Genomic DNA, 20024 nt, shown 5'->3' with positions numbered 1-20024 from the left:
ATCATACCATGGGTTGCTCGGTGTCGAAGAATGGGGTAGATGGTACAACATAGTTCGCTTCAAAAAAGGTTTATTAAGTATCGAATAATTCTAGCCTTGTTAGTGAAACAAGTGTCTCTTTTGTTGTTACGCGATTTAAATTTTATCAGTCACTACCTGTGCTGATTTATCTGCTTTATTATATTCTTCTAAATCCTCATACTGCCTCTTAACTCAAATCTAGTTATGAATTTCTCCATTATACAATGGAAAAGTATCGTCAGAGAATCGGAGATTAAAAATGCCGGCGCATTTTACGTCGTTCATGGTCGAGTATTTTGCCAAACAGGCCGTTCGATTTTGGAATGCGTTACCGTTAAATATAAAACGTGTTATGTCATTACCTATTTATAGGAAAATCGTTAAGAGATATTTCCTCGGCCATTGAGAAAACTGCTTCTTCTTTTTTCTTTCTCTGTTTCTTTACTCTTTTAGGCAAGTGCGATGCGAGTGAATTTGATGTTTTTATTTATTACTGTATTATTAATGATGTAATTTAATGTATTTATTATAAGTATTTATGAATTAATGTTTATTTATATGTATATATATGGGTCTGTGGGCTAACATATATGTATGTCTGTATATACTAGACAATTACCCGCTACTTGTCCTTCTTCTTACGTAAATCAGCTGGCATGTCGGTTATTTTTATTTGTCAAAAATTGTTGTAAACAAATTGTGGTTTTTAAAAATAACTTGTATAAAAATATACTACTGGTTTTATGTTTCGAGCATGCTATGACTGTAATTCCAAAGCTTTCCGAATAAATATGTCTTATTTATGTACATTACATTTTGAAGGATTCTTTTATAAATACACGGCAATATGCTATATGCTTTTTGATGACAATTATTATCTATTTTTCTAATGGAGTGTCTTTTAATAGACGAATATAAAGTGAGCATTTATATCTACCGCATTATTCGTATACTTTCGTCGGTTAAATAAATGGTAACCGGCATTTGATTTGGCACTTCGGGTGGAAGATTCTGTATCACGATTTTGCAGAGCATTGTCTTTATGGAACAAAATTCCGGCAAGTTAGTATATTTTTGATCCAGTCGTGATCGGCAAGTTAGTATATATCTATGATAGGGACTTTTGTTTCATATTAAAATTAGAGTAATTTTTTAATTAGCGTTCTCTTGTGTCATCCCGTCTTCTGTCACCCTATCTTCTGCCATTCTGTCATTCTCATGTTTTTTTACTGTATCTTCTGTCATTCTTTACATTTTATTGTATTCTCTTTTCTTTCATTAGCAATCGTGATACACAGCATCTTCTTCTTCGCTACATTTTTGTTATTATCAGAATTTAGTTCACAATTTTTAATTTTTGTCATTATTTCTATTATTATTGTTTCTTCTTTTACAATTATTTTACTACTCAACTTTATATTAAATTTTGCTAATTTTTATTTAGTTTTATTTTTAACTAGTAATTTGTTTACTATTTTATAACAATATTTAGAAAAAATTATGGCGGTGTGATTTTCTGTTATTGAGTCGATGGTGACACTTTCTATCCTTACTACCAGCTCTATCTTGGCTCCCATCTTTCCCTTGCAAACACGGCAAAGATCGTAATTGCGTGCACAGTAAGTATGTTTTTATTCTATTTAGTTTTATTCTGGCAAAAGATATTTCTGATACTAAACAAATGTGGAATATGACATATTTAATAAACGGAATAATTCCAATTCCAAAGTAATTTGGCAGACTATTTAGACATTTATTATCTTTCATCAGCAACGAAACAAAACGCAGTACTATGCTTTTTATTATAAGACTTTTAGGTGAACGCAATGTTGTTTGTTCTAGTAGTACAAAGAAGCTCAAGTACTGTACACTTTATTTAATGTATTTGAAGTTAACATTATATGATTTTGTTGTTCCTTTTTATCTTCCTTATACCCTTTTCGTAATGTGTTGATAGTGTCCATTCTTGATATGCTCGTTATATAAGGTCACATTCGTAGCTCGAAGAATTGCTCGTCTGTTACTTCAGTGGGCGGGGTATAATGCTCGTGCAACTAATTCAAACCAGCCGGTTGGGTCCGAAAGATAATCCAGTGCCGATCAAGAGCCGGTAACGTATTTATTCTGAATCATTGAACCTATTGTTGGTTATGCAAGGCTGTTACAATTTTGATCGAACTCAGAGCTAACAAATTTAGTCGCTAGTTTTAAATAAAAACTTATTGTGCCTCCTGGCGCATCGGTGTGTTGCGTAGTCCTAGGTGTGTTGCCGAAGCCTCCGCCGCCCATCGCCGTTACTTGTTCCGGTAGTATTTTTTTCTTGGTAAGTTCTTTTCGACGGCCATCTTGCTTGGGCGTGTCGAGTCACTTTGTAGGTGACTTGTTTGGGTGACCTGCCTGGTTTTTCTGGGAGGCGTTCTAGCTGGTAAACGCGCCTCCCCTAGGTAGACCGACATGGTCGAGATTGCTGGAAGCCTCTGCATGCGGGCAGCGCAATACTGGTCATAGTAGTGATCTAAAGTAGAGGCCTATACCTTGCAGTGGGCGTCTATCGGCTGAAAGAAGAACAAATCATTACAGTAATTACGATAAATAAATGATTCTTAAACCGTATTAATAACTATTCATTAACATCTTTTAAAGTTTTGCACGGTTGAGAATTTAAAGGAACTTTCCACTAGACAAATTAAAAGAACAATAAATATTGATGTGTTTATTTTATTCATACTCTACTGACATGTTTATAGTATTGCGACTTCTTAACTGTTACATTTAGAGCAGTTTTTAATAAAGTTTAATTTTTAGTAATCAATAATGACATATTTGAAAACTAAAAAAAAGGGACATTTTTACTTAAAACTTATAAAAATCTATATTAATATTAATTTGCATAAAATTAAGAAAAAAGAAAAGAATTATTACTTATTTAATTTTGTAGATTTAATTTTAAGCTGTCAGACGTGACATAGTTTGAGTAACAAACAGAACAAACACACTGTACACCGATCTAAAGAAAAAACTAAGTTCTTGGCTGTAGGAAAATAGATGGGGTGCAAAAGGAGGTTGTATTTCGTTTTTGATGCACATATAAAAAACTACGTCTAAAATCCGACAAGAATTGTATATATTGACGTAGACATTTTTTAACCAAATTGTAAATTTTCTAAGAGCATGAACATTTTATAGCAGCTATTATTGGTCACCGTTTCGTTTTCCGGGGATATATATATATATATATATATATATATATATATATATATGTATATAGTTCACACTTTCGTAATTAATTATATATGATTGCCCCTTATCACAAATAACTTTCCAAAGGATTGGCAGCAACATCTTCTTCGTACCATAATACAAAATTGCGATTGCCAATCCATCTGCCAAACGTGGCAGTTATGGTATATTCTCCTTTAGACACCCTGCAGTGGGAGTCATTTGGCTGAAAAAAAGACGAAATTTTCTGAAATTACTTTACATCTACAAGTAATTTGCATATACATGATCAAGTAGAAACTTCTCATAACATTATAGATGAATTTGTTCATAAAACAACTCTTCGCAAAAAGTCAGGTTTACAATGACATATAGATATAAATATTCTTGCTGACTTATTTCAGTTATCACATGTATTGAATATGACTATAAAGGAAAAGGAAAAGGAAAAAAATATGTGAAAGAAAAATAATAAAATATTTTTATTTTCATTAATTCAATTTATTGTTTATTTTGATTTAATACTTTATTTGATTTATTACTCTGTTAAAATATATGTTACATGCTTACTCGTCGCTTTTATGAGAAATATGCAATAAATATATTATTAATTTATATTACTTAAACAGTTATCATAGTAGAAGTGTTTTAAAACCTTCATTTGCTTATAATCAATGACGTCACAAAATTCGAAAACTGGTATATTGAGTAGCATATCCGAGTATGATTTTCTTTCTGTCTCCATGTATCGATATATTGACTCTTGACCTTTATCCAGGGAATTAGTATAAAATGGCCGATCATTCTCACACAGCATCTAGAAATTGTAAAGACTTCTTACAGTAAGGCAGGCAGCGCTCCGTTGAAAGTTAAAAATGTTTCGTGTTATTGCATTCGCTGTGTTAGCGCTGGCGTCAGCTGAAGTGATTTTCGAGGGACCATGCCCTGAAGTCAAGCCTGTCAGAGACTTCGAATTCGAAGCTGTAAGTCATATACATATAAACATTTTTTTATATAATGTTTTATCACTAACAATATAGTGCACAATTAGAATAAAAATAAAAAAAATTGTTTATTATGTAAAAAAGTACAATCATTTAATTTTATTACGAATGCACATTTAACTAAAATGAATTTTTCTCGGTATCTAAAAGTTCATTGTAGCAAAGGTATAAGAATTAAAAAACAAAGTTTGAAATATAATTTAAAAATTTTATATTATTTCTAACTAACCGAAGTAAATAAAACATTATTTTTTAGATTAATCGCATGTTAGTTAATCTTATTGTAGTCGTAAAAATAGTAAAAAGAACTCTAAAATCACAACTTTTATAAGTTAACATGTATAAATTACTTTTGGCGTAGATCCACTGTATGGTATTTAAAACCTTATATCTTAATTACGTATGCTTTTTATGTTTACAATCGTGTATCATAGAGATATAACTTTTTTCTCAATTTTGAATTAAGAACTTTCTGAATATTTTCCGGGACCTCCATGAAGTCTGTAACAATAGTCAAATATGTGTAAATTTTCTTTTTTTTTTAATAATTAGTAACCAACTGTCATAGATGATAAACAAAAAATGATAAATGTGTCAGAGATAGTTTGAAATAATCTTCAGGACTTCCCATTCCGCTGACTAGGTTGTTGAAGGAGATTATCCTCTTTCAAGGCTTTGGCTCTGAAGTGATTATATTCACATCTTTAATATATTGAGTAAAAGAAGCTCTGTACATCGAGGCACTAGGCTAATGCCTTTGAAACTACGGTTGTATGTGAAAGCTTTTCCGCAGTTTCGTCAAAACGTGTCAAAGGAGACATTTCGTTACAAGATATGTTTCTTATAGATTATTATGTATAACAAATTAATAAATTAATGTTACAGTATCAAGGTACTTGGTATGAAATCGCAAAGTACCCTAACGCAGGCGAAGAAGGTGCTAAGGGAAAATGTACGGTGGCCGAATACACGGTCGACGGCGATAAGGGCAAAGTGAGGAACACACACGTGGTTGACGGCATCCGCTCATACATCGAAGGAGACCTCACACTCGTAGGACCTTCTAAAGTTATGCTTACGTATACATTCAACGGTAAGTGCAACAACTAAGTCAATTATGACTCACGGCTACTTCAAAAGGATAAAGACTAGGTTTACAATAATTGGAACATTTGTTACTAAAGCGCGTAGGATGTAGATCCACAAGGTGTAAACATGACATTGCTAAGGTCATCGGAAAACACCGTATGTTTTATTTACAACTTATTTGAAAACTATGAAAAAAGTCTATGTCCAGCATTGGGCGTCCTGTAGGTGAGATGATAGTGAAAGAACAAACGATCATTTCTTTCCCTAAGCTGTCGTCTTTTGTTTGCTGACTTTATTTTAACAATGCATTCAAATGTACCCAAGAAAGGCTAGCAACACATTCAATCATATGTAAGGCAAGAAAATACTTTAACAATCGTCTTTAATACAGTTGTTAAAGCAAATGTTTTCAAAGCTATATACTTAATAAACTTTTTACGCAACGGTATGAAGTTCAACGTTTTATATATATATATATATATGAGGATGATAATTCTGAGGTTATTTTAAAAATGTGCAACCCTTTAAAGCCTTTACAACTATAACCAATCATCCTGTATATATGTAGTGTCTTTTAAGTTGAAGTGATAATACGTGGTCACAATTTTCATTTCACGTAAATTTTCTCTTAGAAATCTTAGTTTTGATTCATAATGTAAAACTCACAAATGATATAAATATTTCTGAGAAGAATTGTGACTCTAATCGGCAGAATATTCTTGTAATAAAATAAGATTCTTTTTTTACCAGGATTATCCAAGAACTCCTTCTTAACCGTCCTGGACACTGACTACAAGAGCTATGCTCTCGGCTACAGCTGCAAATACTTCAAGGACGGCAACAAACATCAAGGTAATTAACGAAATACATATAAATATATATTGTTCACAATCGCATAAAAACTGACCTCAAAAACGCTTGAATTAACTTCATGTTAATTAATAACAATTTTTATTTTGACAACTTGACGTTTAATGTTCTCTGTTCAAAAATTCGTAATAATTATTTATTTCCGACAACTTTCGAAATATAAATTATTTCGATGTAAATCTTTATACGTAGAGACAATAACAGTTTACTTTTACAATTTTTTTCTGATATTTAGAATAATATAATGAAACAGTTGAATATGTGAAACTGAATAGGTGTTGTAGTTAAAATTTAATATGAAATTCGTTGCAGTGTTCGCTTGGATCAAGTCAAGGAGCAAGAAATTGGACTGCGAAGCAAAATACAAGGTCGAAGAGTACTTGAAGTCCTCCAAAATCCTTGACTCTACTAAATACGTCCTCAACGATCATTCCGAAGGAGCCTGCCAAGCTTCGGCCACCAGAGCCATTACTGAGTTCCTTAAGTAAATTAATACACATTATAGCAATATGTAAGATAATAAAATAGTCTTTATTGTTTTACAAATGTCATATCCAGGTGAACTATTGTTTTATTATTCACCTTGGATATTGCTTTCACTTCACTAAATAAACAATTAACCGTTAAATTATATTTTTATTTAAACATTTATTCCTATACAGACATAATATAAATAGTCATAATCATTTATTCCATTAAATTTCGTTCGTGAATAAATGTGTACATCAAAAACCAATTTCGTAAACCTACGTTGTTTCAGCCCATAGACACCAGCATAATCCTCCCCCAAAGATATTCATGGGAAATATACCACAAGCTTATGTCTTGACGGGTTGGCGATCGTGGTATTATGGTACGCTAAGAACACTGCGGCGTATGCTCTGGAAACTTTTTTGTGAGCAGTGGCAATTTTTATGATTAATTCACAAAGTGTGAACTATATAAGACTGTATCCTAGAAATAGAACCCGTGACCTACGACCGCAAGTATCAATACTGTCCGCTGGGTTGCCTTTCTGAGAATACTGCGTGGCATGGATCTATAAAACTTACAGAAAACAGAAAAGCCTGAAGAAAACAGTAATCAAATCCTTCAGCGATCTGTGGAGAGCCTACATCTAATTCCGTTGAGTTTTTTTTAATTCACAAATTTTCAAATATATAACTTAAAAAGTTAGTTCACTTAAAATAATTGATGTTGTATTAGGTTTATTTAACACTTTTTTAATTTCTTGGCATGCAAATAAAAAGTAACTAAATGAAGGTTAAAAAACTTGTTACATTATAAAAACGACTGGTCGTAAAAAGTTATTACTTTCTAAATAGTTAATAAAAAAAACATAAACAAGACTCAGGCCGTACCTCTCAAAATGATAAAATTATTAATAATAATTATACTTATACTAAAATGTTATTATTCGATTCTATTTCTATAACAATGTAATCCTTAAATTTTTTAAAGTTATTTACAAGTAATTTCTATGCTTTATTAGCTGTACTGGCAACCAGCATAGGCAGAAGATATGTCTGCCGCATTTTTTAAAAAAAAAAAGTTTCATACTTCGCAATAACTTTATTGAGTAAATGTGTAGTCAACAAGCTTTTCGATACAACATAGGGACGCTTAAGAGTGAAATATACATAAATGGATACCTAATAAACCTAATTTTAGTTTTTAAAATATATTTTTTTAATATTAAACTTACTTTCATACCGATCAGTATCTATATCATAAAGCAAGCTATAGAAATCGCTTCTAAAGACTATATTATATATATAATGATTATGTACTTTTGATCTAGATAGATAGATGATGTAGTTGAAGTCGCGAAAAGTCCTGAATGTGGGCAGCGGTCTTCATCTCAATTTTTAGCCTGTGCCAGAGTTTTATACACCTGGCTGAATCATATTTGCCTCAGTACTGACATATTCAATATAAAAAAAAGTTTATTTTGACATCTGTCATGGAGTTTATACATGGTCATTATCAAATCGCTTTAATAAACCTCGCGAGTCAAATCTTCCAATGATCCTTGCTATTACTCTATAAGACTATAACTATTACAGTGTTTGTTAAGTTATCGGGCTCAAAGAAAAATGTGTTCACGGTATCTTGTCTTTGATGATGTAATTCATATTCTCTCAAAAAGGTAGTGAAGAAAGTTATCCTTTGAATTCTGTATCGATATTTATTCTCACAACGAAAAGTGCGATCGTATGACAAGGTTATTCGTTATAAATATTCCAATGTAAAAATTTACTTTTATCGTATGCTAAAAATAGTAACAAAATGATTATGACAATGTCAAGCACTGCGAAATATTTCTTTCCGGAATATAAAACTGTAAACATATGTATACATATATATACATATATATACATATATACATATGGCCTTTTAAATGGTATAAATTTTAGTATGACCATCACTATATAGTTTCAGCCGTAGGATATACATAGTTTACAATGCAAACGTCTATAAGAGGTCTGCCTCTTACAACCATCTAACGTCTTGTGACGACCATATTGAGGACAACTGTTCCTGTGGGAGTATATCTTGCACTTGCGTTAATTGAACATTTTTTTTTAATTTTCATTCCTTAAGCTTTCTTAGGAGCAAGAATGTTACAATGCGAGTGTAAATATTTATTCATTTTTTATGCTCTATCTCCTTTCTTTCCATATATTTTTTTCTCTTTTCTCCATTTCAGAAAATCTTTCATTTTCGACGTTCTGATCTTCTTTTACACGTCGCCTTTCTTTCCTCGTCTATATTCACAATTACATTGCTTCTTATTTCGCTGTATATATTTATCATCATTTGTCATTAGTTTCCACTTGAGACCCCTAAGGCCACAGTTCTGCTCGCTATTTGGTATTTCCACTGCTATTTCAACTTTCTAATCGATGGGCTATGGCTATTTAGTTGGACTACGAATCTTCTCATTGCTAATTCGATCATCTAGAAAAATCTCTAGCATAGGCAACTGTTTAGCTAGTTGAAAAATTGAGACTTTGTTAATAGAATAGAGAGACAGCCTTTCAGTGCCGAAGTCATAACACGTAGCTTGTTAATACAAAGTTTAAACAAAATTGTTTTAAATTGCACTTAAAAAATATATCTCTCAGTGCCGATTTACATAATAAGCTAAATGATTTTGATTAAACCGGTATGACATCGGCATCGGAGCTATAAAACTTCAAGTCGGAAAGATAACTTTCGCTGTTGATTATGGTATATACTCGTATAACGTAACATGTACAAATATATTGACATAAATATACTGTGTCTCTTAAATCAACGTCATGAATAAATTCAGGCGATAGGTTAGAAAGTTAGATTAACCCCAATTAAATTTGAAAAATATCGGATATACTTTTAAATTATATTTTTTAAATAAATGCCTCTCAAATAAATAAATTAATTTTGCATGCCTGCCGTCATGTTCAATATATAACAATGAGTTATTCTTCTGTAAAAGATTGACAAAAATCATACTACAATGGCCCAAAGAAGATGGCAGTTTTGGGAAATTTCATCACCTTCATCATTTCAGCTCTAGAACGTCTACTGCTGAACATAGACATTCATAATTTATTTTCAAAAAGATCGGTTGCAAGTGGCCTACATATATATATATATATATATATGTGTGAGAGTGTTTAGTTTTAGCATAGATATTTAGAAAGTTATTGAGTTTGGAAGGACTTGTTGAGCAGTTATATTAATTAATGTTTTAGAAGTAAACTCATGTGTTTTTTCGTAGAGCCTCCACGATCGTCCACCTCGTTGGTCTAATTGAAAATCTATGGAGAAGATCTTTCTCCAGCAGTTGGCGTCCTGCGGTTGAGATGATGATGAAATTATTATGAATATTTATTATTAAGGGATTACTTTGATTTTTATTATAATTTTTCATGTATCCGAATAGTATTCAAGTGCTTAAATTTTGTAGTCAGTATCGATAATTGGAATCGAATCTATTACCGAAAAATATAAAACCTAAAAGATTTTAGTGAACGTGATCACTCTGAGTCTGATTGGCAGACTATTAGCCGCTAAATGAGCAATGGAAGGGCTATATTCGTGATTTCTCTAAGAGAATCACAAATGAGAACGAAAATAACCAATATAGTCCAGTAGATTGGTAAATTGAAATGCCAGTGGCCAGAGTTTACAGAACTTACTGGCAGTGAGATTCTAAAGTGGACACCGCGAACCAGGAAGCGCAGTGTATTACGTCCATTCACAAGGTATACCGATGATATTGTTAATGTCATAAAATTCCAAATAAAAGCCGCTTAGTACCGGTGCTTTTGGAAATCTATTCATAAGGCATATGTCCAATAGAAAACGTCCGACGGTTGAAGTGATGACTATAAAAGCAATATCAGTAACCAAATAAAATAAAGAAAAAAAAATTAACTTTTTGGTATATCGACTTTTGGGTTGCAGTGGAGGTTGAAAACTCAGATTTGCAATCATCAATTATATATTTTACAATTTGTGCATTAATTATAAAGGATTGCCACAGCCTACAAACAAGTTTCCAGAGAATAGACAGCAGCTTCCTTTGCGTGTTATAACACACTGCGATCGTCAACAACCCTGCCAAGCGTAGCGCTTATGTTATATCCCCCATAGACATTTTTTGGGGCGGCTTGGTCTTACTATGGCCGACTATGGGTTACAACGACGTCATTTAAGTGAAGACATCCACCTTGTGGTTGTAAGACTTGAATATATTTATGTTTATGTACATTTTAATATAAGTTAATAAATCTTTTGTAATAATTAATGTAGAACAATGAGTTGTTATTAACTAAAATCTTATGTTATCAAGAGGTCATAACTTAAACTGTGTAAACCATTCGTATTTTCTGACCTCCGTTATTGACAGTTAAGTATGAGATACAATGTTAATATGATTTAATCAAACCAAAAAAATCAATTTTAATTAAATAAAGTTAGTTGTCTTTTAGGTCAAGATCGACTGCTTGCTCTGTGGGCATTGTTTAAATGTTTTTGCTGCTTTTAGACACATGTAAACATTGTTTTCGATTTTGATAAGATAAAATTATGTTAATTGGACCAAAATTATCTGATCTACCTTCAAACTCCGCTACCATGTGGTTATTTTTTTTTATACATAAATGTGAAATCTTCATTGTTCCAACGTTTATTGAAGTTCAACGCTCTGAAGCAACCTGGGCTCGTTGCTGTGGTTATAGAAATACAATTCAAATGATTTTTTTTTATCGCAGATTTATTTTAAGGAGCTGAATTTTAAACTATGATAATTCACTTAAACTGTCATCACTTTTGATGATCATTATAAAACATTTTTAGATGAAAATACAGCTTATGACAGAGAGCCACACAGTGCGCAGAACCGATGGATGCAGGTTGATGGACTCATCTTCTTATATTACATCATCACCATTATCATTTCAGTTATAGGACTTTTACTGCTTGATATAGGTCTCCTAGATTACTGATAGGACCGCTACCAAGCCTGCGTCCAGTGTCCTCCGACGATTCAAACATAATCACCTTTCTATGAATTCAATTCCGTAAATATATTTATTTAATCAAATAATCTAAAGTTAAAATCGAACGGAGTTAAAGAAACTAAAACCGCAGCAGACTTTGTAGCTTCCCGTAATTCACATGATCGAACAACAACGACTACAAAATATTTTTATATTTTTAAAATTGTTTTACATGCAGCCAGCCTCGACATACATATTATTTTTTATGCTTCACTTTAAAAAAAATTAATTCTATTTTTAGATCAACGACCAATCGAGAGAATAATTTAAAAAAAGAATGGAATTATTAATAAATATGTACTTGTGGTACTTATTTACAGGGTGTCTGGCAGCAGATTAATGTTTTTAAATACAATTATTTCAAAAATAATTAATGTTGCGGAGTAATTTTACGATTACAATATTTTCATCTGTCAAATGAGGCATTTTCAAGAGTAATGATTCTCACGTAAAACTGCTAGAAGGCAATATTGTTCACACTTATATATTCGACAGATAAGTGAATGAAGAGTAAATTTATTTCATTCCTGGGTGCAGAATTTTCATATAAATGCTTCGGCTATGAATACCTCACTGCTAAGGCCATGTTGATTTTCTCTATTACAAATACGTGCAACTGGTTCAAAGCAGTTTATGTGAAAATCCACGATTTTCAATCACGATGTGTTACCGTATTTGTTTGGGCAATGAACAGACAGCAACTTTTTGTTCCTAATTTAATGTATATCTGCTATGCCAGGGACTTAGAATCAGGAATGAGGAGATACGGGATAGGACCGTTACCCAAACTTTTTTTGTGTCGTAGACCCCTTGCCATGTTTTTCCGTGTTGGGTAGACCCCCTACTTACCTGATATTGATTTCCTGTAAATTTCTAACTGTAGTGAAGTTTAATGTAAAAACTTAAAGTAAAAACACATGTTAATTTATACATTTATTAATTGAATTTAAATTAAAATTACTTAAAATAAAATTTTGTATCTGTTATGTAAAATATACGTAACATTAAAAATATTTTTTTTCGCTGACGTAGACCCCTTGAAGTTTGTAATAGACCCCTAGGGGTCGATATAGACCACTTTGGGCATCACTGGCCTAGGTGATCGGAAGGTTGTTAGTTATAGTGGCAGTAGATAGGCCATATAGCACACAGAATAGATGGTCTCTGGGGCCTGAATATTCTCTAGTGAATACTAAGGCTAATGCAGCAAAAGACGTTTTCTCACAAGGTAAACAGACGACCATGTCAAATTTGTCAGAAGACGCTGGAAGTATCCCGCTTAAACCAGTTTCATAGGGAAACTGTGAGGCCACGTTCTGCATGATGAAGATGCCCCACAGCTGAAATCATGATGATGATGATAAATATAATGATAAATACCGGTTGTAATTGGACGCATGTAAAAGTTACTGGTTTATTAAACGAAAAAAAAAAAAACTAAAAAAAGGCTTGTGTTGCCAGAGACGATAGTGTGGCGGAGAGCTGCGCATAAGACCCCGAAATCTCTTAATATTTTTAGACACAGAAGTATCTTGTACATTTGTACAATAAACAATACAGTAAATATACATATAGATATCTTTTTGTTTACGATGGTTTTTGATGACTCGTTATGATGTTTTAATTATTTATTCGTACTTTATTGTATACCAATAAAACTATAATAAATAAGTGCAATAAACGTTATATATACAAATAATTATTAGCTCGAAACAATTTCCTAATAAATTGTTTTTTTTTTATCGTAGCACAATAGTTTTGGTTCAACTATTTGTATCTGGATATTTTTAATGACTACAGGTTATGTTTCGGACGTAGCTTGAAGAATTGCTCGTCAGTGGGTGAGGCACATGGTTCGTGTAGCTGACGGCGGTTGGGGCTGAAAGGGTCTCTAGTGGCGACCACAAGCCGGTAGACGTGGCGTGGGTATGATCCCACTAGGAGAACAGACTACTTAGTTAATGTCACAGGAACTCGCTGGATACAGGCAGCTTAAAACCGGTTATCGTGGCGATCTTTGAAGGAGGCTTATAGCTTGAGGTGGGCGTCTATCGGCTGCAAAGGAGAAGAAAAAGGTTACGTTGTAAAATTAATAAAAAATTTGTAAAATTTTGTTTTATGGGTATTTTTCGTTTATTCTTTACAAAATGAGTATACAAGAGAATATACTATAGAAGAAAAACTATCCATTTTTAAGATTTTACTTCAAAGAAAAGAGGAATGATGTGACCTAAGCCTTGAAAAACTTTGTGGCTTTATAAACCTAATGCAGTGCCAAAAGAGTTGTACAAAATTGGTTAAAAATTTCTTAATATGAATTTTGATTTTTCAAGCATGTACCTCGCTTTGGTAACCCAGATATGAATAAAATGAAAAAGTGATTCAAGATTACTCCAGTCGTTACTACATATGTAAAAGCTGGTAGTACAAAAAAGCTTGATATTTGAGTGCACGAGGCCACTGAAATAAATCTAATAAACCGTGTATTATGTGACTCTTTATTAGGACGTAATGAAACCGATACGTTTTTAATGATATTGATAGCTAGTATGAAAAGTGGATCAGGTACGGATGAAGAAGAAGGTTTTGGTCAGAGAAGTGATATTTACAGGCTGACACGAAATCCGAGTTATCTAGCAAAAAGATGATATTTTATGTATGGTTGGATTGGAAGAGCATTTTTAATTGTGAGATTCTACCGCTGGGCAGAACCATTGATTTACTGCATACAATTGATGAGATTAAAGCTTGCAATGGCGAGAAAATAGGATTAATCGGTAGAAGCGTGAACATTTCTACACACGCGGCAAAAATTAAGTGAGTTTGGCTTAGAGGTGATAATTCAACAACCATAGCTCTGATCTAGTGTCTTTAGGTTTCAGCTTTGAACTCTTTACAATTTTTAGACACCGTCTGGTTAACACGAAAAATGTTAAAATTGAAAAGAAAACTGCCAAAACACACTTGTCGTTTTTTTTAACAGAAGTTTCAAAATTTGTAACTGTGTAAGTATCATGTCATTATCTAATAGATTCAGATCTTTTTATCAGTAAAAAGTCATCTTCTAGAATGACAACAAATAAGTTGTATTGGGCCAACGAATATAGCGTTACAACTAAACATCGGATTTGATCAGTGACGAGCGAAATTTGTGAATCGATGTTTGCAATACATCGATCGGATTAATTTTCATTAAATAAATAAAAAAAAAACAAATAGATTTTGTCTCTTTATATTCTTTTTTCTCCGTAAGTGACCTTTAAAAAAATACTAGTATAAAATGGATGCGAAAGTTGTGATATCGTTCAGAAATTAAGTGACTCTCGGACAGTTGACTTAGTACGCTGTATTGAAATCATAAATTATGTTTCGCGTTTTAATTTTCGCCATTATTGGTGCAACAGCCGCGACCGAAATCGGAGTCTTCGAAGATGGACCCTGTCCACCCGTGAACATGAAATCTGATTTCAATTTTAATGCTGTAAGTGTTTTTCCGTAAATGTACTCTTACCTTTATCGTAAAAGATGTAGGATAGATGGAAAACTTCCACAGGTTCTTAAAATAGCTATAGTATAATTACCTAGTACTCTGTCTAGTAAAAGGGAATGAATAATCTCTCTGTCTAGAAAAAATGGAATAATTTCCCATATATCAAAGCCAATCCGTATGTATTTAGATTCAGAAAAAGATAAAATTTTAAAATCATTTTAGTTTACAATTTTTTAAATAAATAACATTTGTTCAAAGAGATATACCGAATGTCCCATAAATGAACGTAAAATCAATATAGAGTAATAAAAAAATTCTGTGTTTTTTTTTTTTTAATTATGGCGTTTCAAGAATTTAAGTGAATTTACGTATAAAAAACCATACTACAAAATGTTAATCTTAAAAGATAGTAAAACTTCTTGTTAAGCTGTGTACTTGATCCCATCTTAGCTCACCGGATTGAAAAAATTCGTGTATCAATTTTTTTATAATTTTAACTTGGTCTCGACTGACGTTATTTTTTTTAACAAATATTCTTAAATAAATTTAGATATAGCAAATACACCCATTATAATTTATAAGCAATGTGATTAAATAATAATTATAAAGAGCAATGTTTAACTTTGTTATATGTCAAAACATTATAATATCAATTATAACATATATAAAAATCATTATCTAAACCATTTTCCTCTATTTATTGTCTATGGTGTACAAATAGGGTAAATAAAATAAATAATAATAAATATAAAGGAAATTAAAATAAAGTTTAATCTGTTTAAATGATAAAATTTATTTATTTGTTTAATAAAAAATTTACTGTACCTATTGCTATAATGAAGCAATTAAAACTCTGTTCCCAATGAGACATGGGAATATCTTCTTTAATTAATATACTTATACTTAAATAACTTTGTGTATAAAACTTCTTTAAAAATCCCGATTAGAGGTTATTTTTTATTGTTCTTCATATATATTTATTTAAGTTTATTTCACATCAATCATTCATTAATATTTAGTAATTTTTAATTATTTGTGTTTATGTAGTTTAGGAATAATATTTATAGATCTATCTTTACTCTTTTTACTGTTAATTAAAGTTTGTGTATATTTGTCTTATTTACGTCTATATTCAATTATGTCATTTCATTGATGTCTATTAAAACAATGAAAACTAAATTTTATTATTTTTATGCAATAAGATTAAAAAATACAGTTTCTTTTGAAAGAGACCATCTTTTAAACCAGAAAGGTATCTTTTGCAGACGTGCTGCTATTACGTTATAATCAGCACTAAAGTGCTTAGTCGAAATAGTTCCGGTAATTTTACATAGATGTCACTGTTACAAATTATGCGATAATAGTGGCAATAATGTTTTATCTAGGGCAATTTTTTATAAGTGTAATAGCTTTAAAAGGCTGTACATATCATTTGTCAGTTAAGCGTTGAAGCTTTTACAACTACATTCATTCTCAAATTTTTATGTAAGTTGGCATCAAAGAGTTGTCGTCCGAAAACTCACAGCAGTGCGTTTAAAGAAAAATGTATATTCAAAATAGTTCCTCACACTTGTCATAGATGTCGCTTTTACAAAACCACGTAAAGACAGTGGCTATTGTTAGATGCATACAAGTCCATTGCACAATGGTTATTGCTTACAGGTGTGACAGCTGCAAAAGGTTAATGTATTGTTCATTTTTCAGTAAGAAAGTTTGAAGCTTTTACTTAATTCCCGTCACAATGTAAATTCCCGTACAATGTAAAGTGATTATTAGTTTGTTGCAACCAATAACTTCTGGTAGTGTAAAGTCTTCAGAGATAGGTAAACATTGGATTTAGTATGTATTTATTCGGATTTATAAAAATGTTTTTTCTTACCATATTAACATTATGTTATTAATATGAAAAGACGACACAGTGAAGGTCGTTGGATGCAGGCAGTGCAAGAACTTTCACTGTTGCGATCTTTAGGGGTGGTCTATTCCTTGGGCGTTCATTGACTGACATGATAATTAAATGTAAAGATGGACGCAAATTGTAGCAATAAATTTTTGGTCACTAATTTTTGGAATTTACTTTCTTGTTTGGTATGTCTAGTTTTCCGGAAAATGGTACGAAATCGCAAAGTTCCCGAATGCAGGTGAAGAAGGTAGTAGGGGATTGTGCACAACAGCTGAGTATCTCGTTAACGAATTAAGAGGAAAGGTGAAGAACACCCACGTGGTCGACGGCATCAAGACTTACATCGAAGGAGATTTAACTTTGATTGCACCAGCTAAGATTATGTTGACATACACATTCGGAGGTAAATATAGACAAAATAATGAACATCATAAATCACTAATTAAAAAAAATTGCAAATAGATTCACTAAGAATTATTTTAGCTCATTATTTCCTGCCAGCATTTTAACCTGAAACAGAATGTTGGGAAGAAGCAGCTTGGATAATTTAATTAACAATAAATGCATACCTCTAATTGTTAGAACAATGTTAGCGCATTGATAGAGGATCGAGACTCGCAATCGTTGGTCGCGGGTTCGATTTCTGGGATACAATCTAATATTATTTACACTTTATGCATTAATTATACAGGATTGCCACTGTTCACAAAAAAGTTTCCAGGGAATTGGCAGCAGCGTCCTCTGCATATCTCAATACAATATTATGATCGCGAACCCTCCTATCAAGCGTGGCGATTAATGTATGTCCCCCAAAGATATTTCTGGGGGAGGTCTAGGCCTTGTGTGTGTGCTTGTTAGTGTGCCTCTATGAGCTGAAACGATGACGAAGACGACGTAACTTTGTTTAGTTTCCTTTTCGCAAGATGTCATTTTAATGAAAACCAGCGTCTATCTAGAAATTTGCCATGCCTCAATTTGACAGGCGCAAATAATTGCACATACCAAAATTTTCAATCTCGTGACATGAAGATACTACAAAATTTTTCGTCTCTTCTCTCATAAAGCTATTGAAAAAAATATGTAAATAAATAAGAGGATCTTTTGTTTTTAAAATTCGTAACCAGATTAAAGGTATGTTAGAGCTGGATTCATTTATTACTCCTATGGAAACGTCGCCAGTCAATTTTTATTAAACCATGATAACTGAATGATATCTAATTTACATTGCAACATTCAATTTTTTTGCAGGTCAAGCCAAGAATAGCTACTTGTATATTCTGGATACAGATTACTACAACTATTCTATTGGATACAGCTGCAAATACTTCAAGAACACTGGAAAACGCCAAAGTAATTTAAAATAAGTCAATTCTTGTAAAATATGTTACAATAGATTTATTTGGATTCTGTCCAGAGCATATATATACTCCAGCATAGCTATTTCAGATTTTTAAAATATTCTACCGAAATCATTTTTATCAACATGTCGTGAATACAAAAGCGATGTAAAAAAAGTTTCAAGAAGTTTCTATATAAGGCAGATCTTGTGTCTTGCAAAACCGTTATAATAATAACAATAATAATAAATAACTTTCTCTTTGATATTTTGAGCGTTAATATATAAATTTCTGTTATGATATGTTTGTGTGTGTGAATGCGTAAATGTTTGTATGGTTTTGTAATTGGCTTCCACACCAAAATTAATATCACCAATGTTTATCGTTTCTGTTGGTACTACAGCTATTATGATTTCTGACTTTTTTCATTTTAATGACAGGTAAAAAGAGATAATTACTAACATTGAGTATAAGAAAATAATTGCATAACTCCCTTAAATATTTTTATATATTAACATAACTATTTTTAAATACAGATAATAAAACTGTGTACAATTAGACATAAACTAAAATGGAATTTAAACCTTTTTTTTACAGTATTCTCGTGGATTTTATCAAGAACCAACACCATTGATGGTTACGCTAAATCGTGCGTCGATAAGTTCCTTGCTGAGAATTCTCATATTATCAATCCATCTTATTACGTATACAATGATCATTCGGACCAAGCTTGCGAGGCAAGGAGCTTCAGAAAAATTACCCAATTTCTTTCGTCCTGTCCTCTGCCATGGCTGAATTATTAAGTTAGAATAAAAAAATTCATAACATTTATATAAAATAAATGTTTATTAATTGTAAATTTTCGTTTTATTCATAGATTGTAAGAAACCTTTCAAATTTCTGGCTTTTTGATATTTTAATCTGTATGTTGAGTATTGTACGTCGATTTATCGATTCATGATCATAAAACCCTTTTTTTAGTTTTTAAATGCACTTTACTTTTTTTAAGATAATACAATGTAAATCAAACTCGCGGTATATGATTACAAATCTCATTGTTCTACCGCTGAACTGCCACGGCACATTGGATCTGCGTAAATAATTGGAATTTCTAAAGTAAGCAGTAAAAAGACTATATACATCGAGTATCTGATGATGGTGTTGAGGGTGTTAACAAAACAGATCTTGAATGCTATAAAACCCTCAAACGATATATAAGCAAAATCTTCTCATGTTAATAACGCTGACAAAAATTTAAAGAGACAGAAAGCCAAGCAGAAAATGTACTTCCTGATCATGGTTCAAGACCTAGAAGCATCACCAATGCTAGTTGAGTGTTGCGGCGTTTAATATAGCTATCTCTAAAAGGCAACTGACAATTAACAGCTTTATTAAAAGATTTAAATAAAAACTTACTGGTTTATCTAGAATTCATAGGTATTAGAATTGACCAAAAATATAATTTAAAACTATTTGTTTGGTCTAGGTTAGTGGACATGATTAATTGTTTTCTTAAAGCTAGTGTACTATGGAGGCTGT

The 20024-nt window shown here is 31.8% G+C and overlaps 2 protein-coding genes across 2 annotated transcripts; both read left to right on the top strand.

Annotated features, from left to right (window-relative positions):
• The first annotated feature begins 4115 nt into the window (after positions 1-4115).
• LOC137919954 (bilin-binding protein-like) lies at positions 4116-6691 on the top strand. The gene is made up of 4 exons (XM_068763178.1): positions 4116-4223; positions 5130-5337; positions 6084-6185; positions 6516-6691. Exons 1-4 carry the CDS (start codon positions 4116-4118, stop codon positions 6689-6691), a joined length of 594 nt encoding a protein of 197 aa, XP_068619279.1.
• Positions 6692-15119: 8428 nt separating this feature from the next.
• LOC137920022 (insecticyanin-B-like) lies at positions 15120-19288 on the top strand. The gene is made up of 4 exons (XM_068763254.1): positions 15120-15236; positions 17344-17551; positions 18397-18498; positions 19083-19288. The coding sequence occupies exons 1-4, from the start codon at positions 15120-15122 to the stop codon at positions 19286-19288; spliced, it is 633 nt and encodes a 210-aa protein (XP_068619355.1).
• Positions 19289-20024: the final 736 nt, after the last annotated feature.

Source organism: Battus philenor, unplaced genomic scaffold, assembly GCF_028537555.1.
Source record: "Battus philenor isolate CCGP_79_NKW_IND1 unplaced genomic scaffold, ilBatPhil1.0.hap1 SCAF_17, whole genome shotgun sequence".
Lineage (NCBI taxonomy): Eukaryota > Metazoa > Arthropoda > Insecta > Lepidoptera > Papilionidae > Battus > Battus philenor.
The sequence above is the reverse complement of the archived record's forward strand: the minus strand, read 5'-3'. Positions and strand labels throughout refer to the sequence as shown.

Excerpts from the sequence above, each read along its gene's own strand:
- LOC137919954 (XM_068763178.1), top strand. The coding sequence starts at position 4,116 with ATGTTTCGTGTTATTGCATTCGCTGTGTTAGCGCTGGCGTCAGCTGAA. Across the intron at positions 5,338-6,083 it reads GCTTACGTATACATTCAACG|GATTATCCAAGAACTCCTTC; the intron begins GTAAGTGCAACA and ends TTTTTTTACCAG. Across the intron at positions 6,186-6,515 it reads GGACGGCAACAAACATCAAG|TGTTCGCTTGGATCAAGTCA; the intron begins GTAATTAACGAA and ends AATTCGTTGCAG.
- LOC137920022 (XM_068763254.1), top strand. The coding sequence starts at position 15,120 with ATGTTTCGCGTTTTAATTTTCGCCATTATTGGTGCAACAGCCGCGACC. Across the intron at positions 17,552-18,396 it reads GTTGACATACACATTCGGAG|GTCAAGCCAAGAATAGCTAC; the intron begins GTAAATATAGAC and ends ATTTTTTTGCAG. Across the intron at positions 18,499-19,082 it reads GAACACTGGAAAACGCCAAA|TATTCTCGTGGATTTTATCA; the intron begins GTAATTTAAAAT and ends TTTTTTTTACAG.